This window comes from Orycteropus afer, unplaced genomic scaffold (genome assembly GCF_000298275.1).
Source record: "Orycteropus afer afer isolate SDZICR_OR568_19922 unplaced genomic scaffold, OryAfe1.0 scaffold00462, whole genome shotgun sequence".
Taxonomy (NCBI): Eukaryota; Metazoa; Chordata; class Mammalia; order Tubulidentata; family Orycteropodidae; genus Orycteropus; species Orycteropus afer.
The window spans coordinates 1385698-1412063 of NW_006922049.1; the positions used below are offsets into that span (position 1 = coordinate 1385698).

The window sequence follows — 26366 nt, forward strand, 5'->3', positions numbered from 1 at the left end:
AAACCAAAACCAAACTCACCGCCATCGAGTCAGATCCGACCCACAGCAACCCCTCCTTGCGTTTCTGAGGTGGTATCACCATGGAAGTAGATTGCCCAACCTTCCTTCCGAGGAGTGGCTGGTGGATTTGAACTGCCAGACTTCTGGTTAGAAGTCAAATGCCTTACTTAGACACTATACCACCAAAGCAACCAAATCCACTGCCATCAAGTTGATTACAACTCATAGCAAACTCCATTGGGTTTCCAAGGTGTAAATCTTTAGGGAAGTAGAATGTCCCATCTTCCTTTCATGGAGCACATGGTGAGTTTGAACTGACACATTTCTGGTTAGCAGTCAAATGCCTTAGGCACTGCACCACCAAAGTTCCTTTTTGGTTAGTAGCTGAGTACAAACAGTGCAACACCCAGGGACCTTGGCAGCAGGTCCCAAAATCAAACCAAATCCCATAGGTTTCTAGGCCATAATCTTTACAGAAGCAGATTGCCATATCTTTCTCCCATGACGCCACTGGTGGCAGCAGATTGCAGGGGCCCATTAATAATCTAAAGGAAAAATTGTTGTGTAAGCAAATTTGTGATCATTGAGAATCTTCTTATGAGGAAGAAATGTTTATGATTTCCTTTTATCTCCTACTTGCATTGGATGCTTCAGTGTCCTTGAGGAGCCAAAGCAGGGGCTAGTTTGTCTCCACATGTATATAGCTGCCTCCTCACTTGGGAGCCCACACCAAGCTTTTGCTCTTGAATGGAGTGATAGTGTTGGCTTGTGGGAACCACAGGAGTAAAATGATGCACTCACAGTGAGTTTGGGTGACTATTACATTCTCTTATATTTTTCTGATCAATTAAAAAATTTATTTTTGGAAATTTCACATGTATACAAAGTAGACATACAGTAAACACAGAGTATAGAGTTTTTCTTCTGTGTTTGTGCTGGACTAGTTTAAGTACCATTAAGCTTTCCAGTAAAATTATCTGAGCTCGGTGGTTTTTATTTATTTGCTTTTGCTTCTTTTGTTTCCATTTTAAAGGGGAGAGCTCTTTAATAATATTTTTTTTTTCTGTAGTAATCTTTCAGATTTTCAATCTCCACTGGAGTCAATTTTCGTTTTTCAAAAATTACCCAGTTCATTCAGGTTTTCAAATTTGCTTGCAGAGGGCTATGCAATTAATCTCATGATTTAAAAAAATGTCCTCCGTGTTAATGGCATCTCCCCTTTGTCATTTCTAATTTTGCATTGTGTGCCTTTTTTCATGATTGGAGAAGCCTGTCATTTTGTTGGTATTTTCAAAGAATCACTATTTGGATTTGTTTATTCTGCTTTTTTTTTTTTTTATTCCTGTTTTGTGATTTATTTTCACCCTTCTGCTTTCTTTTGGTTTTAGCGCTGTTTATTCAGAATTTTGACTTTAACAGTCAATTAATTAATTTTTGTTTTTTAGTGTATGCATTTATCTGATATTAGTTCTAGTTATATACCATGTGTTTCATATGGGCACATTCCAAATACCTGGATATCAGTTCCAAACAATCTAAACTAGCTAGCATCCAATATAGGGGCTCTCATCCTTGACCTAAGCACCTTATCACACCATTCCACCAACATGTATGTCAGGCTCCCTGACCCTGCCACTGCTGTTCAAAATAATGTAATTTTGAAGTGTTTACTGAATGAATATGGTTCCACCCACAGAGCACAACACATGAACTGATGCATTAAACTCACACAACAGCTTTGTAACCTCCAATATATGTATCAATACTTTCCAAAGGTCACAGCCTTGCAAACCCTATGCAGCTGTTCTACTCTGCACACATGGTGTTGTGACAAGTCACAATTGATTTGATGACACTAATAACAAAAACAACAAAATGGGGCTTGAAGAACGAAGTTAAATTTCTGAGCCAGTTGCACAAGTGCAGGTTGCTGGATGACAATCACCTCTAAAGGTCATGCTCCAAACAGTGCTTCTAAAATGGTAACATGCAGAGCAGTCACCCAAGGACCCTGTTAAAAAGCAGATTCTGATGCAGTAGGTCAAGGGGAATATCTGGAGGCTCTGCGTTTCTAATAAGTTCCCGCTGATATGATACTCATGGTCTGGAGACCCTTTGAGTAGCAAGATGTTGTATCTATACCTCTGTATTGGCCTGCTTCTCCAGCTCCCTGTTTTATACACGTGTGTGCCTGGCACCGTCATAGTTTTCTCTGCCAATCAAGCAAATATTCAACCTCTGCACTACCTGGCTGAGTGACCTGGTCCTACTTCTCACTGCTTTCATCAGTCATTAAACAAGATAAGGAGTCAACAGTGGCCTGCTGCTCTAGAGGTTCTACTCCCTTATCCTGCCCAAATTGGACCCTAAATCTAAGAAAACAGTTAGAGATGCCTTTGACCTGGAGTCCACTGGGTCCAAGGCGGAGTCTTCCTATTGTGACTCTGATCTCAGGAACTGGAGTGTGTTAGGCCTTTAAGCTATTATGGCCTAGAAGAGGCTGCCAGAGCCATTGGCTGTTATGGAAAGACCCAGCAGGACTGGACACTTTCTTTGTTGGAAGCTATTATCTTAAGTGGGTGATTGCTAAGACAGTGCTTCAATATTATTTCTGGCTAAGTGGCTTTCCACTTATTTGTCAATGTGAGTCATTCATATCAATAGCAAATATTTGTCTAACCCCCAATCTTTTTCCAAATGACTCTTAAGTTTTCCAGCTGTTAGAAAATCATTATCAACCTGTGATAATAATGGCTCCTAACAAAAACTGTTAAATCACTCTCAAATGCCAAAGATTCACAAGGTAAAGGTTTAAACGTTTGCTACTGAATGCAGGGTATTTTAGGCAGCTGGCATTCAGAAAACCTTGAGATTTGTAATTTCAGATAATCAGAGAGTGTTGTACACTTGGAATGTGTACAATAGAACATTGATCTACTCTGTGATGTACATGGATCAACAAGGCATGATGTCCCCTAACTAAAACCAAAAAACCCACTGCCATCAAGTGGATTCCAACTTGTCGTGACCCTATGGGGTAGCATAGATTTACCTCATAGGGTTTCCAAGGCTATAAATCTTTACAGAAGCACACTGCCACATCTTTCTCCAGTGGAGCCTCTGATGGGTTCGAACTTCTGACCTTTGAGTTGGCAGCTGAGTGCTTAACCAATATGCTATGAGGCCATATGTCCCCTAAGATATTTTAATATAAATTAGAGAGAAAAATAAATATTGGCATGTTGTTGTTATGTGCCGTCAAGTTGGACCCGACTCATAGCGACCCCTCCCTGGATTTCTGAGGCAGTATCACTATGGAAGTAGATTGCCCAACCTTTCTTCTGAGGAGTGGTTGGTGGGTTTGAACTGTCAGCCTTCTGTTTAGCAGTCAAGTGCTTTAGGCACTACACTGAGCATACATACATATATAAAACCAAAACCAAACTCACAGCCATTGAATTGATTTGACTCATAGAGACCCCTCCTTGGGTTTCCAAGGTGGTATCTCTATGGAAGTAGATTGCTCACTCTTCGTTCTGAGGAGTGTTGGTGGGTTTGAATCGCAGGCCTTCTAGTTAGCAGTCAAATGCCTTAGGCATTATGTTGCCAGAGCTAAGTATAGTGCAAAGCAGGATGCAATGAGGTCAGTGAGAAAACAAAACAAAACAAAACATTGTCCTATAAATGTGCTTGAAGGAGAGAAGTTATTTTGGGTTCAGTGAGAGAGCTCTTACTTTGTGGGAGATCTGGGTTTGAATCCTAGCCCATGCACTCATACATGGTCCCCACTCGTCTATCAGAGGAAAATTGCCTGTTGCTATGATGCTGAACGGGAGCTCTGGTAGCAGCATAGTGCCTAAGGTGCTTGACTGCTCACCAGAAGGCTGGCGGTTCAAACCCACCAGCCACTCCTCGGAAGGAAGGTTGGGCAATCCTACTTCCGTAGTGATACTGCCTCGGAAACCCAAGGAGGGGTCGCTATGAGTCGGGGCCAACTCGACGGCACATAACAACAACAACAACAACAACAACAACAACATGATGCTGAACAGAGTTTGAACTGGAGCCTTGCTGGTGCAGTGGCTAAGCTTTCAGTCTGCTTCCGTGAAGATCACAAGCCTTTGAAAGCCTATGGGGTTTCTACTCTGTATTATAGGTTCGCTATGAGTTGGAATCAACTCCATGGCAATGTTTTGTTTGTTTTTTTCCTGGTAGGAGATAGGAGCTTAACAGCCAGGGTTGCAGAGAAGGAGGGAAAGAAGTTGGGGACACAGATGAGGATTTCCTAGAGGAAGAGGCAGCCTGGTTTCACCATATTAATGACCGTGGCAGTTCACCCGCTGCTTTGCCAGTAGTCACTGGAAAAGTGATGAAGGGAGAAAAAGTAAAAAAGGAGGGCTAGAAAGGCTAAATCTTGGGGACACAATGGTTACGTGCTCAGCTGCTAACTTGAAGGTTGCTGGTTCAAACCCCTCCAACAGCTAGATGGCAGGAAGACCTGGGAATCTGCTCTCTAAAAATTACTGCCTAGGAAACCCTCTTGGGCATTTCTACTCTGTCACATGGAGTCTCTATGAGCCAAAATTCAACTTTCTGTCACCTAACAATAGGAAAGGAGGGGCCAGCTCTTAGCTGGAGGAGGAAACCTGTCCTCTCTTTCACTCTGTGGCCCAGTCTCCACTTAAGGACCTCCTTCAGGTACCAAATGAAAAAGAGGCTGTTGGGCTGTTTAGAATGTATTTGACATGGAGTGAGCCCCACCTAATAGGGGCTGAAAGGTGAGCCCCACCTAATAGAGGCTGAAAAGAAAAAAGAAAAGATAAAAGAATGGTATCCCTGCTAAAGGACCCTGCACAATTGGTGTGAAAGTGGGCATCGCCCACAGAGAAGACTTTGAATCCCAGTGCACATGTACCTTATTGATGTAGATTATTATGACTTGGAAGGCTGCTACCATATGGCAGGCCTCATTGTGATCTAGGCCAATTGTCAGTAGAAAACCTTGTTGTTGTTGTTATGTGCCATCAAGTCGGACCCGACTCATAGCAACCCGTCCTTGGGTTTCCAAGCTGATATCACTATGGAAGTAGATTGCCCAACCTTCCTTCCGAGGAGTGACTGTTGGGTTTGAACCTCCAGCCTTTTGGTTAGCAGTCAAGTGCCTTAGGCACTATGTTACCAGAGCTTCCTAGAAAACATAAGCCAAGGCCAATGATCTCCTCTGTCAGCTGGGAATGTTGGAGTGGGCACATGAGGCCTGATAATGTAGCAAGTCCTAGGAGGCAGAGCTGAGTCCTGAGTCCACTCAATTGTCTCTCAGAAGGCTCCTGACAACTATATGTCTTCTTTATTGGCAGTGATGGCTAATGGCAAAACAATTTTAAAAAACACATTATTTTGTTTTAGCTACACCGTGTGACAGAGTGGAACTGCTCCATGGGGCTTTCTGGGCTGTAGTCTTCACAAAAGCAGATTCCCAGGTCTTTCTCCTGCAGAGCATCTGGATGCATTTGAACTGCCAACTTTTGGTTAGTAGCTGAGCACATAACCCTCGCACCACCAAGACTTCCTCAAGAGGCCATTAAATGCCCTGAAGTTAATTCCCAGAGAAGGACATCATGCTTGGTAGAGTAGAGGGTCAATGTAAAAGAGGAAGAGCCTTCATGAGATAGATTGACATAGTAGCTACAATAATGGGCTCAAACAAAATGACAATTGTGAGGATGACACAGGACCAAGTGGTGTTTCATTCTGTTGTATGTGGGGTGGATAGACAGGTAGACATGCAGAACTATTAGGTATGTCTATGTAGGGGGGACTGTGTCCAAGACCATGTGTAGGGTTGGCAGACAATAATTCCACAAGTGTATTTTTATGTTCTCTAAGAATTTCCAGGTATATAGTACCGCTGACAAGGGACAAAGTTGTAGTTTCTTCTTGGCCACAGCCCCAGTTACCCAGAGGGAGCAAGTCATTGGACCTGTGAGCTTGAGACCATAGTCACAGGGGACATCAAGCTCAACTGGCATAACATACTACACAAAAGCATCATTCCACATCCTGCTTTGGCGAGTAGTGACTGGGATCTTAAAAGCTTGCAAGCGGCATCTAGATGCAACGATGGGTCTCTCCTCATCCAAAGCAAAGAAGAATGAAGAAAACCAAAGATGCATGGAAACAATTAATTCCAAGCAACTGGTACACCATGCAATCCTCAGCCTATACGATTATGAGACCAGAAGAATTAGATGGTGCCCGGCTACCACTGTCAACCACTTGGAGGGAGATCTATGTAGGAGATCCTGCATAGAGTGGGAGAACAATGTGGAACAAAACACAAAATCATTAATAAATAAATAAATAAATAAGGGAGGGACCAGGTTTGCTGGTCTGATAGAGCCTGATGGGACCCCTGGGACTATAGGCCCTAGCTGCCCTTCAGGTCTGGAATTGAATCCACTCCCATGGCTTCCAACCCAACAAAAGACAGACATATGAAGTGAATATTTATATTAGGTAGTGCACTCCTTGGAGAGATTAATCATGGGAGAATAGAAGGGCTATGTATACAGAGGGAGACAGCTCAGGGGGCAGGAGTGCATGGGAGGAGGGAAGGACATAGGGAAGAGGTAGTTATGGGGATGAAGAGGGAGGGGAGCTGTTGCATTGTGGGAAGTTGCAGTCAATGACATGGGACAAAGTATATGTGAGCTGCTGTATGGAAAGTGAATTTGCTCTGTAAACTTTCACCCAAATCACAATAAAAAAAACTTATTATTTTTTAAAATAAAAGAACTTCCAAAATTTTTTATAGCTCATGTTATTGACATTGCCATGGAAACAGGGCCAGAACAGTGTTTATACAATAATAATTTACCCTAAAACACAGCTTCCAGTCCAACCCTGAAGTTTCTGTTTCTTGAAACTGCACACAGATAATTCTTCAAAAGAGCCCAATAGTTAAGGCAAAACAGTCTTAGCTACTTAGCAGACTATTGTGTGACTTAAAGATGATTTTAGGAAATATGAGGTGCTCTGGTGGTGTGGTCCCTAAGGCATTGGACTGCTAACCAGAAGGCTGATGGTTCAAACCCACCAGTCACTCCTTGGAAGGAAGGTTGGGCAATCTACTGCCATAGTGATACCACCTCGGAAACCCAAGGAGGGGTCTCTATGAGTAGGATCTGACTCGATGACAGTGAGTTTGGTTTTTGTGGGTTTTTTTTTTTTTTTAGGAAATAAGTTTTCTCAAGGCTCAAGGTTAAAAAGAAGAGCTCAAGGCAATGAGGGTGTGACACCTAAACTCCGTGGACCACAGAAATCTGGATTCCAGAAGAATTAAACTCCATCTCTCAGTATTTTATGTAAGATAATCCCCCTAAATCTGTTTTATTTTTCTCCTCAATTACCATATATTACATACTTTAATCACTTATTTATTTCCTGTCCTCAGCCATTAGAATATAATAAGGACTTTGTTTCTTTTTTGCTATTGTTCTCTGCTATATCCCTAGCAGCTAGAACACATAGATGACAATTTATTGAACAGCTGGTTAAGAATTCTCACTTGGAGTGACCAATATGGCAGCATTGAGGATGAGAAAGACATAGAGAGGTACATGGGAGGTACAGACAACAAAGATGAACCCTTTTGTACATATAATAGTGCATTGTCAGTAAAGGCTAACATGGGTATATGGGTGGATAGATGGGAAAAAAAAAAAAAGAATGCTTACTTGATGTCATCATCACTTTTTTAAGGAGCACCTCAGAAATACCCTCTCACGCCCACCCTTAACCCCCACACCTGCAACAGGCAGCACCCTATTGTTCTCACCTCGGTTGACAAGATCCAGTCTCCCTGGGTCACACTGCCGCTATGCTTCACTGATTTCTTAAGCTTCTAAGCAGTTCAGCCAACCTTGAAAGCCCAAGGTTCTTAATTGGCTACAAATTAAAATTACCTGAGAGACTTTCAACCTGTTCAAACTCTAACCCCATCCTCCTATGATTCTAATTTAATTGTCTGGAATGGATTCTGCATCAGTGTTTTTAGAAGTACCTCAGATTTTTCCAATGTGCAGCCAGGATTGAGAACCACTGCTCTGGTGATTATCACATTGACCTTTAGCATAGTCTAGTTCAGTGGTTAGAGCAGGAGTATGAGGATGGCACAAGACTGGGCAGTGTTTTGTTCTGTCATACACACAGTCACTATGAGTCAGAGCCAACTGGATGAGACCTGACACAACAACAACAGTTCAGTGGTTTAGTCTGCAACCAGCACTGGCAAAATCAACAGTGTGCCATCGTCATAGCAAAGGTAAACCTCCGCCCCAAAGTGTTTTTCTGAATTTCTTCCAAGGACTGACAGGCAGCCTGGAGGCCATTCCAAGTTCTCCATGAGGGAATGCAGTTTAGGTCTCAATGGGAAGTGTGATAGGTTTCATAGACCCTTATAGGTGCTGGACAGTTTTTCCATGAGCCTCTCCTGGTGGCTCTATGGTTAAGGCATTGAGAACACACCAGCAGCTCCACAGGAGAAAGATGAGGCAGTCTGCTTCCGTAAAGATTTACAGCCTTGGAAAAATTATGAGTTGAAATCGACTTGATGGGTTTGGTCTGGTTTATCTTTCATAAAGGAGCTCTTGTGGCACAGTGGTTAAACCTCTCAGCTGCTAATCAAAAGGTTGGCTGTTCAAACTACCAGTCACTCCTTGGGAGAAATATGTAGTAGTCTGCTTGTGTAAAGATTCACAGCCTTGGAAACCCTACTGGGGCATTTTTGCTCTGTGCTGTAGGGTTGTTACATGAGTTACAATCAAGTCAATGGCAGTGGGTTTAGCACCTGGAAAGACTTGAAGACTTTTCAATAATTTAAAAGCTGTACCTGCAGCAAGTAAAGTGACTGTCATGAAGAATTTTTTGCAAGTAGGGTTTGTTTCAGTCCTTTCAAAGTGGGGACAAATTTATATAACATTAAAGGGCAAGTTCAAGTTGTCTGTAATCCACCGTTGGTAACCTGGGGACTGCTTATATATTCTAGCCAGTAGTAAGAATTTCCCATGTCTTTTCCTTGCAGGGGAGCTCTGGTGGTGTAGTCGCTAAGGCATTTGACTGCTAACCAGAAGGCTGGTGGCTCAAACCCACCAGCCACTCCTCAGAAGGAAGATTGGGCAATCTACTTCCATAGTGATACTACCTTGGAAACCCAAGGAGGGGTCACTGTGAGTCAGACCTGACTCCATGGCAGTAAGTTTGGTTTGGTTTGGTTTTTCCTTGTAAAGTAAGTGTTTTAGGCCAACCATCTCCAAAATGTAGGGTGTAAATAACTCAAGGAAATAGGATTGTTGTTGTTGTTGTTATGTGCCATCGAGTCAGATCCAAATCATCACTACCTCTCTTTGGGTTTCTGAGGCAGTATCAATATGGAAATGGATTGCCCAACCTTCCTTCCAAGGAGTGGCTGGTGGGTTTGAACCACCAGCCTTCTGGTTAGCAGTCAAATGCCTTAGGCACTATGCTACCAGAGCTCCCAGGAAACAGGATGGCTAGGCCAAATTAACTGGGAAATATTGCATATGATCCTCCATACCTAGAGAGCCAAAATGCACCTTTGCATATTAAAGGCTCTGGAAAGTGCAGCAGTAACTATTAATACCACACAGAACACTGTTGATGTAGGTCAGTCTAAGCCCTTTGTTTTTACATCTTTACAGACTTTGGGCTATGTTAGACAGAATTACTCTAACTTTAGCAAACACTATTTGAAAAGTCAATGACAGAGACACATGCTTGAAGGTTGTAGAAAAGGTGAGTTTTATTCTGCTGTGAGGATTGTTTTACTGAGGAGATTTTCTGTAATTTGAGACTCTGTGGGATGGCAGAGTAGGGCTGTTAGGCTCTCTAGGGAGGAAAGCATAACTAAGATGCGGTCTCTGGCTATGTGGTGACCTACTCGATAACTTCTGTCTGATTAGAAATGAATCAGAGACAAGTTTGGCCTACAAGAGCTTTTTATAATTCAAGCTAAAACATGAAAGAAAATGGGGTGTGGGGTTGTGGCTTGGAGTACATCAGAGAAGCAAAGTATAAATGTGTCTAGAAAACTGATTCCACTCTGCTGAAAGGAGAAATCAGGAGGGCCTGGCATGCTTCTCTCCCTCAAAATGGCCCTGTCCACCTCTTCCACAGTCCACCTTGCTTTCTGGCCCAAACCTGGGAGTAATAGCTCCAGTTATGGAATCATCTGACTGCAATCAATTTTCAGCTTAAGCTTTGACTTAGAATGTGAGTTATTTAAAGTCTCTCAGCTCCTGTTTCCTATTGGCAAAGTTCGAGTAATAATAGCACTTATTTCATGGGGCACTTGTGAGAATGACATGACATGATACACTAATGCCTTTAGTTCAGTGCTTCACACACAGTGCAGCACAGTTAATATTACCTTCCATATTGCTATTAAATCCACAGTCAAGGCCTAGGTCAAATGTCCTCCTCAATGAAGTCTCCCCAGGTTTTGTTGTCATTATTACTTGCCATCAAGTTGGGCCCCTGACTCATGGTGCCCCATAAACAACAGAAGGAAGTGTCGCCCAACCATTGTACATCAGGCACCATGTGCACCCATTTGTATTAAACAGAGAGTTAGAGCCACAGGGTTCTCATTGGCTCATTTTCAGAAGTAGATAACCAAGCCTTCTTCTTGGTACATCTTAAACTGGGAGCTCCATGGAAACCTGTTCAGTACAATTGCAACACACAAGCCTCCGTGGACAGAGGAATGGCGGCTCTGCGTGAGGTGCATTGGCCAGCATTCAAACACAGGTCTCCTGCGTGGACAGTGAGAACTCCACCGCTTAACCTCAAATACCTTCTCTCTCCTTTAACCACATTTATAGGACAATGCTTGGCTTTGTTTCCTTACTGAACTCATTGCATCCTGCTCATTTACTTATATATTATCTATGGCAACTTTTGTCTTTCTCTCTAGTTTAATTGACCTTGAAATTTTCCACAAAATTATCAATTCCAGAAGTGAGAAATGAGAGAGAACCTTGTCTAATCCTCTGAAGGTCATTAGATAATTCATCCTGGAAAAATGATTATCTAGTTTCTTTAAGGCGGCCTCCTGAAAGCCTCTTTAAATCTCCTTTCTGATTTGAACGTTGATGTCATAAGTAGTCCACCTTACTCTTAGATAACAGGACTTGAGTTTTAGCTATGGATGTGAGGGTGAGTATATGCAAGTGTACGTGAATATGTGTGTAAGTGTGGGCACGTGATGGGATGTCTGGAATGCTCTTTAGGCTTGATCTTTATGAATTTGCATGGTATTTCTATTTACAGTGACCTGTGTGACATCTTGATTAATATTGTTTTCAAATATGCCATGAAGAGATGGACAGCTTGGCAACTCCAGGAGTCTTCCCATGTCCTAATTGAGATGCAATTCCCCACCCTCTAGCCTTTTATTGGGCAACTTTTTTAGCACTTGTTTTCCAAATCACCAGTTACTCATTTCAGAGCTCAATTACTCACAAACTACCTACTCTACATACCCACAGTAAGAAGCTCAAAAAGAAATTTGCACAATACATGCAGTCAGTATCTAGGATAAGGGCTAGTGTGTGAGGTAGTCCCACCTCTGCTGTGATGCTTTCCTATAGGCTGGTGAACCAGTCCTATGGGCTATCCCATCTCTCATCTTGGCAATTTAATTATTTGGGCTCTCCAAGGTCACAGGAAGTCATATAACACCACCTTCAGGAATGGGAATTTGTTGTCAAAAATATGTGAAATTTCCTTAACTGCATAATTCCTCGTGGTCTCAGGGCCTTTAGAACTGGGAGACACAACAGCATTAGCTGTTGGACAGAGAGGTAACAGGTCAACTCTGTTTTCCTTGCACAAGGAGGGGTGTTTGATTGAGCCACTTTCTGCTTCTTATTAAGGGGCTTCCCTGGTGAGAGTGGTTACCAACAACTCAGCTCTGAGATGGGCAGCCTCCCTGTCATCAAGTTTTTAACCTGGCTATTGGAGGACCTATGAACCCCCTGGAATTATATGCCAAATATTAGGTTATGTCTATATGTGCATTTTCTTGGGATAGGATATGATCCGTTTCCAATGGGACCTCAATTCTTGGTCCAATGAACTGTGCCAGTGTTGCAGATTTGGGTTTTCTCACACCATGACAATACAGGCAGGCAAGAGTCCATTTAAATCTCTCCAAATGGGTCTGTGTCCTGATGTCTTAACTTATTACTGCTTCTGTTAACAGAAATACCACAAGTGGGTAGCTTTAAAGGACAGAGATTTATTTTCTCACAGTTTAGGAGGCTAGAAGTCTGAATTCTGCATGTTAGGGGGAGGACATTCTTACTTATTTCAGCTCCTAGTAGCCTGCAATCCTCGTAGTTCCTGGGGATTGCAGATACATCTGCCACCATTGTCCTCTGACAGTGTCTGTCTTCCCCCTATGTCATCCCACAAATCTATCTGGCTGATGCCTCTGTGCAGAGGTAAGTTTTTGGCTACCTCCAACAGGATTTTCAGTATTTCTGGAGTTGACTCAAACTCACTCAACAGCAGTACTAAAACAAATGAACATCAACTCTGAGAAGAAAGTCCAAACGTTGTTCAACCACAAAGATGACATAAGTGACATGAGCTTGAGTTGCTTTCTTAGGACATTTTCCTAAGCCAAATTCACTTAACCACCTTGTACAATCGATAACCTTCATTACACCCAGGGGCTGTCTGGGCTTCGAAGCACAGAGTTGAGGCGATAGAAAGGAAGATTGTGTGCTGTTTGGCTTTGGGCAATGCAGTGTGGCTCAAATTCATCTTGATCTCATGACTCTGTGACTGAATTAAACAGTCCCATCTACTAATGCTAACATGCCAGAAAACAAAATTTATTTCACCAGTGAAAGTTTTCCCTTTCAGAGACTCAATGACATGAGTATACCACAAAGGTCTTAGAATTTTTGAAGATCCATCTGTAAACAATGAGGGATGATCAACATTCTATTCCATTCCATTGGCATCAGGATCATTACTAATTTTGTAGAATTATTTTCATGCGAAGATCATGTTACATGCAAGAATTCACATTTAGTCTTCATCAGTGGAGAAGAGGAACTCTTTGGGAAGGGGATGAAAATTCATTCCAAATGATAAGGTATCTAGGGTTTTCATTTATATTTCCTGCATTTATTTTGGTGAGATGTATGCCTTTATCAATATCAGCTTATTTACATTTTATATTCTATATTTTAACATTAAAAAAAAACCTAATATTCAACAGCATGCTTTATAGAAACCTTGAATAAAGTTCTCATATTATTATGTACTATATCCTAGGAAAGACACATAAGGTTTGATGATTTGCCCTTTAGAATTGGAAGGGGCTTGGGCAATATTTAATTTGACACTAGAAGAGGTATTATGCCTATGAAGGAAGACAGGTCAACAAAACCAGCTGGCATCATGTTTATCTTCTCAGCATTTCTTTCTTTTTTTGGGAGATTTTGGCTCTGCTTCTGACACTTTAAATTATTGCTCATTTGTTTTTTAGAGGACCTTGGTTCTTTTTATCTTATTTGAACACATACCTTATTTGTTGAATGAATTTCCATTCAATTATCTTGTCAGCCCCACCAAACTTTCTTTTCATGCTCCTGCTGTCTGGGCTGTGAGAAACCATGGCAAACACAACAGGCCCTGAAGAAATGCCTGCTAGACCTTCTTAAAATGTTAGTGCCTGGATCCTGTGAGCTCTTTGCCTCCAGAAAAGCAGCTGGGAGGAAGTAGATTGGCCTGCTTTGAGCTCCTGAGAGTGGACGATTTTTTCCTTGGAGCAACCATGTAAAGTAGCAATATCCCAGGGACTGACTGATATCAAGCTGAGGGATGGAAAATGACATTACTAAAAGTGAAATAAATGACTCTTCAGCAGGTATTTCTTCCTAACATAGGCATGGTGTCTATCCCTACGATTTTCATCTAGTGTTTCCTTCCCCATGCTGTTAATTACATCCTCTCAGAGTCTATGAGTTGGAAACGACTCAATGGCAGTGAGTTTTTTTTTTTTTTTTTTTTAACTATAGGCATAAACTCAAAAAAACTCATTGTCATCGAATTGATTTTGACTCATAGCGACACCTCTTTGGGTTTCTGAGATGGTATCTCTATGGAAGTAGATTGCACAATCTTCCTTCTGAAGAGTGGCTGATAGCCTTGAACCACCACCCTCCTGGTTAGTCAAATGCCTTAGGCATTATGCCACCAGAGCTCCCAAAAACCTCATTGTGACTTCCTCCTATTAAGTGACTTGTGGGTTTGAACCACTGACCTTTTGGTTAGTAGCCAAATGCCTTATCCACCATGCTACCAACTATAGGCATACCAAACACAAAAACAGGAGGGCTCTCTGGTGGTGTAGTGTTTAAGGCATTTGACTGCTAAGCAGAAGGGTGGCATTTCAAACCCACCAGCCACTCCTCGGAAGGAAGGTTGGGTAATCTACTTCCATAGTGATACTGCCTTGGAAACCCAAGGAGGGGTTGCTATGAGTTGGGTTTGACTGGACGGCAATGTGAACTATAGGCATAGGAAGTTAAAAAAGTTAGACCCCAGACTCCAAATCAAGGGGCTTATTTAGTAGTAGTATGTATACTGGGAGAATCTTTCTCACTTTGGATTCAATGTAAAAATCACTCTTCCTATTAAGGGAACAGAAAATGAAGCCACCTTCCAGAGAAGGCCAGTTGGATGTTGAACCATATGATGTAGTTGATATTTGACTATTTTGCCCTACAGATACGGAAATTTCATATTGGTCAATACAATTGACTCAGAAACTCCTTCTAAACTGGGGCCTGCAACATTTCTACTCTCTTTTCTCTTGTGATGGAAGAGAAATTCCCAGACATGAATAAAGTTTGCTCTTTCCCTAGGAATTTTTTCTCTTCCCCGACCCTTTTGCAGTGTCAAAAAATACCTGTAGTATCCCATCAGGACTTGGTGTCATGTTTCCTCTTTCCTGGAATCCAGCTTTCTTCCTTCCCAATTGTCCTCAACTTTCTCTCCTAATTAATCCTCCCACATTTTACTGTGAGGGAAGGAGTGTTTTGCTCTCTCTCTATAAAAGTCATATCTATGGGGTGAGTTTGATAATTCTCAATTCTTGTTGTTTCATGAAGTTTTGGGTTAAGGAACTCCTTTAGGTATTATTAGGTGCTCTGGTGGCATTGTGGTTAAAGGATTTGGTTGGTAAGCAAATGTCAGTGGTTCAAACCTACCAGCTGCTCCGTGGGCAGTCTGCTTCCATAAAGATTTTGGGAACAGTTCTACTCTAGTCTATAGGGTCAGTATGAGTCAGATTCGATGGCAATGTTTTCCCTCACTCCAGGTATAAGTGATATATATTTATGACCCCAACTGATTATTCAGTGAAGAGTTGGTACTCAAGAAGGACAGGCCAAGCAAGGACCATCCCTTACAGACTGCTGTTCAATGAGTGGTAGACCTGTCCAGGTGTGTTCCATGCTACACCTACACATCAATTTTTGCTTTTTTAGAAGGTGCCTTGAGACCAGGACTTGAATCAGTTTATTCCATTTCAACGCCTGCTGAGAATTTGCATTTCCACCCTAGAAATACTCAATCAGAATCTATGTCTTAACAAGATCCTCAGGTGATTCTTACAGAGTTTGTGCACACATAAGAATCACCTGGGAATCTTGTTAAACTGCAGACTCTGATTCAGTATATCAAGAGCAGAAATGCAAATTGTTAGCAGGGGTTTGAACCAGAATGGACAGGTTCAGGCCCTCCTCAGGACATACTTACAATGCTGGCTCAACTACTTATGCGTTCTTGGCTGCCTGTCTGCAAAGGTAATAACAACTTGTGTTCACTCACCTACCTGCTATTAATTTGAGCTCTCAACAGCTCCAGCCAGCTCTATTTAGCACAGAAATGGCTTCTCATTTTTTCATACAAAGATCCAACAGGCCAGGCCTGTTTGTAGTTAATCCCTCACCCTGAATAACCTTCTCTTTTATAGAATCTCCAACATACAGAGTGGAAGGACTTCCATATGGCTATCAAACTCTGTATCTTTTGATTATTAGCAATTTCTTGGAGGTAGTCTTGTGGATTTTATCCCCTAAATATTCTAAATTCAATTAAAAAAACTGAATATGTTCCAAACAAAAATATAAATAATCAATGATTACTATCTCCTAAGCTCCACTAGCTCCATGTTTATATCAATTCATTTGTTCATTTAACAAATATTTACTGAAGATCTATCACATGCCAGAAAGAGTACTGGGTGCCAGCCACTTGCGGACACAGTATCAAACTAGAGAGATGAAGTCCTTGCTCTCAGGGAGCTTCCATTCTAGTTGGAAGAGAGAGTGCTAAGTATAATGCCATTGTTCACTCAAACAATACTTATTGAGAACCGAATATGTGCTGGTCACAAAGAATAATGTCCATGAACTTATAGACCAGATGGAGCATAAATAAGAAAATAAGTAAGCAAATAAAATAATTGTTGGCTAGTGGTAAGTGCTATGAAGAAATAAAAGGCATGACAGAGAGGTGTAGGGTAAGAGCTATGTGTCCTTTGATCTGAGCTCTGAAGGAAGCCAGAGTATGAGCCTTGTGAATGTCTGGCTTTATTGTTCCTAGCGGGAGAAACTGCAGGGTCTTTGTGTGCAGAGTGTTCCTGGTATATTCATGAACAGCAGAGAGGCCAGTGTGGCTTCATAGAGTGAATCAGGAAAGAATGGAAGGTCTGGGGTTGAGCAATAGTCTGGGGGTCCAACAATGCCTAGTGAACCCTGATAAGAGTGAAAATTCTTAGTGCTATGCAAAGCAATTGGAGCATTTTGAGCAGAGGAATAACATGAATTGCTTTCAGTTTAAAAAGGACTTGTTGGCTTCTGTGTGAGTGTAAGTGGGCTATAGGGAACAAGGGTAGAAGCAGGGAGTCTGCCTAGAGATGACTACAATATGGAGGTCAGAGCGTGATGGCCAAAAAAAAGTTGTGAGAAGGCATTGGGTGTGGGGTGAATTTTAACACAGAGCCAAGGGGATCCAGAAAGTGAAAAATGCTGTGAAATGAAAATGAAGTGATAAAGAGTAAGGGATATTGGGGAAAGTAATTATATGGGGCAGCCAGGAAAAGCTTCCTTGAGAAGGGGATGTTTTAGCTCATACTTGAATATCGAGAAATTGTCAGCCACATAAATATCTTGGGGGAGCTATTTACAAATTGAGGAACCAGAAATTGGAAAGCTTGCCTAAGCGTGGTATGTTGGAGGAGAGAAAGAAGGCAACAGGAACCTAGTAAATCAGAAGATGAGCTGTAGGGAACAAGGAAAAGAAGTAGGGAGGTCTGGATCAGGTGCGCTCCTATGTCTTAGTTGTCTAAGCTTCCTGAAAAGAGCTCTGTAGCTGCCCAGAAGGAGAAAAAACCACTAGTGCTGCAGGGTGACTGTTCGTGGCATGTTGTCTCTCATCGCAGTGTATGGTACAGTTACGATGCTTCCTCAATGTGAGGCAGTGGAGTGTCTGCATTCTACAACACATTCAGTTAGGGTATGTCCTTCTGAAAAGTGTTGAAGTTCTTAACTGAAAAATGCGTGTGCCTTTTGGCACAGCAAAACCATTTCTAGGAATCTCTTCTACAGAAACAAAATTACATGATAGAGAATATAAAAGTTTTACTGTGGCAATAATTGTAATAACAAAAACAACAATCAAAAGACTGATATAATGCAAAGAAAGCCCATCACTAAGGCAATGGATGGAAAAATTACCAAGCATGACATCCTCCAGAGAATGGTCCCTTCTGAAAACATGACCAAAGTAGGTGAGACAAAGTCTGCCCATTCTCACTTCCAAGGAGCATTCCAACTGCACTTCTTCCAGGACAGATTTCTTAGTTCTTTTAGCAGTCCACAGTACTCTCAGCAGTCTTTGCCAGCACCACAACTCAAAAGCGTCAACTCTTCTTTGGTCTTCCTTATCCATTTTCCAGCTGTCACATGCATAAAAGGTGCTTGAAAATATCATAGCTTGGGTTAGGTGCCCCTTAGTCTTTCAGGAGGCATCTTTGCTCCTCAGCTCTTGAAAGGAGTCTTTTGCAACAGATTTGCTCAATGCAATATGTCTTTTGATGTGTTGACTGCTGCTTCCACTGGTGTTGATTGTAGAACCAAGTAATAGGAAGTCTTTGACAAAACAATAGCAACAACAACAAGTCTTGTAAAGTAAAAATAGGTTGTTAATTGTTCTGGAAATGTACCTATCATATAGTACGGAGGTGATTCAATGGCAGGTTCTTCAGGTGAAGCACAGTAGAGCCCATCACCCAAAGGTGTCTAGCCTTTTACTAGCTTCACTGTTAGTGCTGCAGAGAGTAGTCCAAACAAGGAAACATGTTTGGGACCATGTTTGACCGACTCACTGCAGGCTTTACAATGTCACAGATGTGAACGAAAATAAAGTCATAGAATCCTTGGCCAATGCAAGCCCCTTCAAGAGACTCTTCACACGCCACTTACACAACCGATGCTTTGATGTTTCATGATTAGTGATTTTACATTCTTTCTGTAGGCTAATGTATTATTTTTGTTGAGACATAAAATCCGAGGGCAGAAAAATCAGCTCCAATTTCTACCTATTAAATTGTTGCCATTGGTCTACCAACATTTCTACTTTTCAGAGAAAAAGACATCTTCTTTTAGGAAAAACTGTCAAGGTCAGCAGAACAGAGAGCGGACTTATTTTTTAATAACCTTTTGGAATGAACAATATTTACTTTTGGGATTATGAAGATACATTTTTTCCTTCCAGGCAGCAAGCTGGTTTGTTGCCAGTTGGGGGGAAGGGAAAAATGACTGGTGCGTTAGAGTTGGAGAAAAGTCTAGAAACTTAATGTCATAAAGAAAAGAAAGATATAAATGCATAGTTCCTTAGAAAAGGTAAGCAAAGGGCTCTGAGGGAAGTTTTTTGGTCCTTTCTCAGAAGTAGAAACTTCCTTCCATAGGAGAACATTTTCTAGCCTGGGGACTTTATTTTTCACTCTCCATGGTTTAACTTTAAGCCTTTTCTTTACACTTACTTTTAATCTTTAACAGTTGGGGAGGTGAGCTGCCCTTCCTTTGATTTAAAGTTCTTACCTTTTTAGCTCAAAATTCTCAGAATCTTTGGCTGTCCTGATCTGCAGACAGAAGACATTCAGGGTTCCATTTCAACAAGCAATTGCATCTTAAATCCAATAATCCTCTAAAACCAAGATTTGGCAGAGTTTCCCCCAAATCTTTCCAAACAGGGTTCACAGCCATAAACTTTCATTCAATAAGTGCCAAGTGAATATACGTAGCCAAACACTTTCCATACTACCTTGGTGAGAAAGCATCTAAGATGTGGGTAATTGATCCATGTTGTAGGAACATCACGTAACAATATTCAACTACCTCTCAAGTTTGCTTATCAACAGCTTAGTCCCTGGTAACATTGGACTCACACCCTATCTTTAGACTTTTTGTTTTCATGTATAAAATGAGATAAAAGATTTACTTGGTCAATATCTGAAAATGTCCAGGCTATAAGTCACTGAAGCACTATGGCTACTTCATGCCCAAGTTCAGCCCTGAACTTCCTCACAGCACAAGCCGTGACAGCTGGATCCTCTTTTCTTCCTCTTCCTCTCTGACTCCCTCTTGTAGATCCTTGTAGTTAATTGAGATAAATGGCCAATTCTCAGGTCAAGTGTTAGGCAGTCAGTAAGGGAAATTGCCTTGAAACTCATGAAAATTAAGTTCAAGAATTTTACTTGTATCAGCCCCTTCCAAGCCTTCAAGATTCTCAGAAGTTTTAGGATAATAAAGTAGTCCCAGCCATGTACCAAAGACAAAGGGCATTTCCTTAGAAGCTCTCTTGGTGGTCTTAGACAAGTTCTACCTCCACATCTCTACAATCTGACCCTGGTAGATCTCATTCAGCCTTAAACCCTATCTTTAGTCCCAAAGTGAGGAGTCTGAGTGAGTCTCTGCTTTGTCCTTTGGTCCAGGCCTCAGTGACTCAGCCTAAGTGGCCATTTGGCCCACCCTACCCACATCCAGAAACACCGCCTTACCAAAACGTTTACAGATGGGATGTTACCAATGAGGTTGAAAAAGTCTTCTCTAAACCAGCACTTGACTGCTCACCAGAAGGCTGGCAGTTCAAACCCACCAAGCACTCCTTGGAAAGAAGACTGGGCAATCCTACTTCCGTAGTGATACTGCCTCGGAAACCCAAGGAGGGGTCGCTATGAGTCGGGGCTGACTCGACGGCAAACAACAACAACAACAACAACAACAACAAAACCATCAATAATTAAAATAAATTGTGAGTAACTCTGCTAGAGGCAAGTCTGAATAATCTTTATATTTTTCCATAGAATATTTGGGAAAATTATTGCCGTATGAAGAGGAAAATAATTGTGTGTAGCCCATAGAAGAGAAAACACAATCCCCAGATCGAGATTTTTTGTTAGTTTTTTTGGAACATCTTTATTGAGATATAATTCACATATTATACAGTTTACTTACTTGACGTGTATAATTCAATGATTTTTAGTATGTTCACAGAGATGGGCAACAATCAACACAATCAATTCTAGAACAGTTTCATCACCTCAAAAAGAAATCCACTGTACCTTGTAGCTATCACCCTCCAATCTTCTCATCGCCCTCAGCCCTACGTAGTCACTAGTATACTTTCTTTCTCTATATATGTTTTAGCTTTTAAAAAAGACATTTAGAATGTTCCATGGAAAGATTTCTTTTAAAGGTTCTTAATGTATTCTCTGGGCTTGGATTTCCCACTGCTCTAATACTATGGTCTGGAGAAACAGACACTGGGTCCTGGTCTCTGCTCCCTAATTACCCAGTATCCATAACCAAATTCACTATTTCCTTCAAAAATGAAGGCAGAATGAAGTATATTTTTCTAAAGCTTTATCTCATTTTACCAGAGCAAACCATTGAAAAGGAAAAAATATATTATCTGCGCTCTGCTGATCTTCTAGACAGGTTTTCTTTCCTCTTTACAAAACTAGGTCCAATATGGTGAGGTATAGGGGACAGTTGTATTACTTAGGACTTCCAACTGCAAGAGACAAAAGCATAACACACTGTGGCTTAAGTAAAAGGGGAATTTATTGGCTCATATGAACCCAGGGATGGATGTGACTTCTTTAAACCAAAAAAAAAAAAAGGCAAAGAAAATCAGCTGTTGTGTCAGTTCTGTGTTCCACAGTAAATGCTATGTTTCATAGAGTTTTCTAGGCAGTGAGCTTTTGGATGCAGATCATGAAGCCTTTCTTCCAAGGACCCTCTGGGTGGGTAACTCTGCTAGAGGCAAGTCTGAATAATCTTTATATTTTTCCATAGAATATTTGGTATCTTTTGGTTAATAAAGATCTTCACAGATCTTTTGGTTAATAGTCAAGCGCTTAACCATTTGTACCACCCAGGGATTCCATGTGGCTTTTTTTTGTTTTGTTTTTGTTATATGCCATGGAGTCAGACCCGACTCATAGTGACCCCTCCTTGGGTTTCCGAGGCAGTATCACTACGGAAGTAGATTGCCCCATCTTCCTTCCGAGGAGTGGCTGGTGGGTTTGAACCACCATCCCTCTGGTTAGCAGTCAAGTGCCTTAGGCACTACGCTACCAGAGCTCCCTTCTTTAGATGCTGTCAAATGTAGCTGCTTGAATCCAAGATCAATCTTCTCTCCATCTGCTTTTCTTTGTGCTGACTCCATTCTAAGATAAGGTTTTCCCTTGTATGGCAAAATGGCTGCCAGCAGCTCTGGGCTTACAATCTGTGCTCTCAGCAGAGAGTAGTAATGGGGAGAATGCCTCTATTTAAACATGAAGCTCAGTCCCATAAGTGAGTGTCTGGCTCTAACTGAGGCACATATCAACTTTTAGGGCTGGAAAGAGACTCAATGTATCTGGCCCACTTGACTGAAATGAGAAAGAATTGTTTCCCAAGAAAGAATAGGGTGTGTTACCAGAAGAAGGGCTTAGGGAATGGATTTGCAGCAGGCAAGAATCAAAGGACTATGATTAAAGATTGCTACAATGTGAGTCATAAAATTTAGACTTTAGTCTATTATTGTCACTAAGTAGTTGTATTGTTTTAATCAAGTCACTTAATCTCTCTAGGTTTTGGTTTCTAATTCTGTAAAATCACAGACTTGCGTAAGATGTCCTCAAAAGTCTGTGCTAATTTAAAATTCTATGTCAGTGATAAATTCGCTAGCTATTTTGGTATTAAATAGGTACGACTAAACCTGGTTTTCTTTGACAAAATCAGTACAATGACTTTCATGGGAAAAGTCACACATCCTACAGCAAATGCAATTCTGACTGGAGTCATAATAAAGTTGTGTGTTGTCTTTGATGCTGAGTATTTCAAGGCTTGTAATTCATTTTTGAATGATCCAGGTTGTTCAGAGACATTTAAACCCTTCTTTTTAAGAAATAAAGCAGCTCTGGTGGCTCTGTGCCTAAGGCATTTGACTGCTAACCAGAAGACTGGCAGTTCAAACCCACCAGGTACTCCATGGAAGGAAGATGGGGCAATTTACTTCTGTAAAGATTTACCGCCTTGGAAACCCAGTGGGGGTTGCTCTGAGTTGGAACTTAGTTGATGGCAATGAGTTTCTTTTGGTTTTTGGTTTCAAGAAACAGCAATGCTGGATGTCAAGTTGAACTCTGGTGGCACAGTGTTTAAGTGCTTGACTGCTAAACCAAAAAGTCAGTGGTTTGAACGCACCAGCCACTTCATGGGAGAAAGATATGGCAGTCTGCTTCTGTAAAGATTACAATTTTGAAACCCTACGGGACAGTTCTTCTCTGTCCTATAAGGTCGCTATGAGTTGGAATCAACTCAATAGCAGTGAGGGTTGGGTGTTTTGGATTTTGAATATTAAGTTGCTTCCAGTATTTCCTTTATGGTTATATTAACCATTGTGATGTTACTTAGAAAGCCAACTCATTCTTGGAAATAACAGATAAAAAACCAAACTCACTGCTGTTGAGTTGATTTAGACTCATAGCGACCCCTGCTTGAGTTTCTGAGGCAGTAACTCTACTGAAGTAGATTGCCCAGTCTTCCTTCTGAGAAGTGGCTGGTGGTTTTGAACCACACCCTAGCCTTCTGGTTAGCAGTCAAGTGCCTTAGGTACTATGCCACAATGTTGTTGTTATATGCCGTTGAGTTGGATCCAACTCATAGTGACCCCTCCTTGGGTTTCTGAGGCAGTGTCACTATGGAAGTAGGTTGCCCAACCTTCCTTCTGAGGAGTGGCTGGTGGGTTTGAACCGCCAGCCTTCTGGTTAGCAGTCAAGTGCCTTAGGCACTACCCTACTAGAGCTCCTTATGCCACAATAGCAGGAGTCAACTAGAAAAGATGAGGTAGAATCAGGTTACTAGCATAATTGACCCTTTTGATAAGTTAAAACCTTACTGGGCCTCATTTTTGAAAACTCTAAACTGATTATGAAGTAGCTCTGTCAGAAAAGCGTGAGAAAGAACAAAATAATGATCTATTTTGGCAGAGCAAATGCTCCAGTGAATGGGTATTGGAAGGTAGGAGCTTAACAGGGTGTAGGCTTATTTTGAAAAAAAAAAAAAAAAAGATAAAGAATAAAAATCACAGTACTTCCATGACTGATATGTCAATTCTTTGTGAACACTGTACAAAGAATCAGTTGGTACAGTACTGCTCTACAAGTATATTGGACATATACTAGGTTTAAAGGCAAAAGTACTTAATGTAAGAATATTTAAAGGATTAAGTTAGATATAAACTAATAGTTAGCACCTCAAGGAAGAGAAAGAAGATGGTCCCGTGGTCTTCCTGCAAAGACAGTGGACTCCTTCCGGAAACCAAAACTGTCCTTCCAGCAACCAAAACTGAGATGATGGTCACACACACACACACACACACACACACACACCAAGAAGGTATGAGTATTTTGTTTTCCTTACTTAATGAGGTCTTCTAGGGAGAGCCCAGCAGGCTCCAAGCAGGTCCAAAAATGGTTTGAGAGAAAAGGGAGGGGCAACTAGCATGGGTTTCTATTGGGTTAGAGAGTGGGCTTGGGGTGAGGGTTTCCTCTGGCCTAGGCTTGTGCCATTTGAACTTCCTGCCAGTGCCAGAGGAGGGAGTATCCAGCCTTAGTTGTGGGCAAAGAGAAAGGGGAGTGGTAGGGCTTGAATGCTGTCAGCAGCCAAAATCCAAGAGTGGAGTCTGACTCCATTACAACTCACTCTTTACCCTGTTCCTTCTCCCACAATGTACACCTTGGGAACACCTGGTCTTACTGATCTGTTCCCACGTCTTTCTTATATCTGTTTCCTTCTCTTTAATGAAATGTAGGGACCTGATAACAACTCCCTCAAGGATCAGCTAGAAGAAAAAAACACTAATTTCAGACTTTTTGAGGTGCCTGATGAATGGTAGAAACAAAAATTCTGGAGTTAGCAGGTATTTTAGTCCCACATAAAAAACGTACAACCAGAAAAGCTAAGTGTTACATGACCCATGATATACAGATACCACTCAAGGGCAGAACAGGAGCTTTATTACTTCAATTCCTGTACTTTAATTATCATATCACAAAGGACCATAGTATTTCACATTTCAGTAAGACAATTCAGGAACAAGGAAGAGAGGGAGAGTGAGGCAGGAACATCTTGTCTCTCCTCAACAAATCACACCACACAAGTGCTACTAATATTACACTAATGTCTATTTCATCTCACAAGACCAGTGTTGAAAATTTTATGGTAAAACAAATTGTCAGAAAGGTCTGAACAAACTGGTTTGGCAAAATCAACTTGTCCTACTTTTCCTTTACACAAATGTTTTAGTGAAAATATTATTGTATTTGGACTTGAACATCACTTGAAGGATTTGTCAGGGAGAAAATAGAACATTGATTGTTTATTCCCTTTGGTATGAAGGCCTGGAAACTAAATGAAATTGGCCAGTCTGTTTTTATTTCCTAAAGAGAGCAAAGCGCCTCAAATCAATGGAAGGTCACCACAAAAGGCGTTTAGCTCTAAGTCACAGTGATGTGACTAATTGCATGCTGTTTCCAGTTCAGAAGGGCAAGCAGATACACCAGAAACTCTGTGCTGGAAAAGAAGTTGTAATGAACTTGACTTCTACAATTCAATCCTGCTGGGATTTTCACTGAGATGGCTTTAAATTGGTAAATTTATGGAAGATGTGGGGCTAGAACTTGCGCTCATGACTCCTACTCTTCCAGTGTTACTTGCATGACTAAAGTGAGAGTGGACATATTGTGTGACTCTGCATATCCAGTGGGAGCTCTGGTAGTGTAGTGCCTAAGGCACTTGACTGCTAACCAGAAGGCTGGTGGTTCAAACCCACCAGCTACTCCTCGTAAGGAAGATGGGGCAATCTACTTCCGTAGTGATACTGCCTCGGAAACCCAAGGAGGGGTCGCTATGAGTTGGGTCCAACTCGATGGCACATAACAACAACAACAGCATATCCAGTACATTTCTGCAGTCCTCTCTCTGTCTCAAATTAACACTCAATAGGCATCTTGGTTCACAAGTGAACACTTTTATTCATCATCAAAACTAAAGTAAACTAATGGAGTATCTACTCATTCATTCATTCCTTTGAGGCATATAGGATGTTTCTGAGAAAAATGATCTTGCAAAGAGGTGCAACAGCATTCAGAAAGCATCCTAACTTTAGCAAGTGACTTTCTGTAATGGGTTATATTTATCACATACTGACATCTTAGTAAATCTAGGTCAGGGTTAGTTAACTGAATTTAATTTTCATGAATAACTAAATGCATATAAAAAAATTGTACTTGTGAAAAAGTGACCCTATCAAAATTGGGTACCTTTCTTCATTAATCATTAGGTTCTATGAGGTCTCCACTTGGTATCACTTTTACAAATGCAACTGCAAAATACATGAGGCTGTCTTGGAGAAACTCACCTTTAAGCTAAAAGAAAATGAAAGCAGAAATTGTTAATGTCTTTTATATCATTATTAATTTCCAGTTAGACATTTCAGTTTGTTGTTTCATACACCTATACTTTAGAAATGGATGTTCATAATATAGCTGCTAGAATTTATCCATGAGTATCATTTGAAAATCCTTTTTTTTTTTTTTAATTTTGTATTTATTTATTTATTTATTTATTTATTTTTTTATTAGGATTTGGGTGAAGATTTACAGAGTAAATTCACTTTTCATACAGCAGTTCACATATACTTTGTCTCATGTC

At 41.1% G+C, this 26366-nt stretch overlaps 1 protein-coding gene across 1 annotated transcript in view; it reads right to left on the reverse strand.

The window, feature by feature from the left end:
• The window catches only part of CTTNBP2 (cortactin binding protein 2), a 253837-nt gene that overhangs the window by 7589 nt on the left and 219882 nt on the right, over positions 1-26366 (reverse strand). The window contains 1 exon segment of the mRNA XM_007954509.1: positions 26074-26080. Coding sequence (XP_007952700.1) covers positions 26074-26080 — 7 coding nt within the window.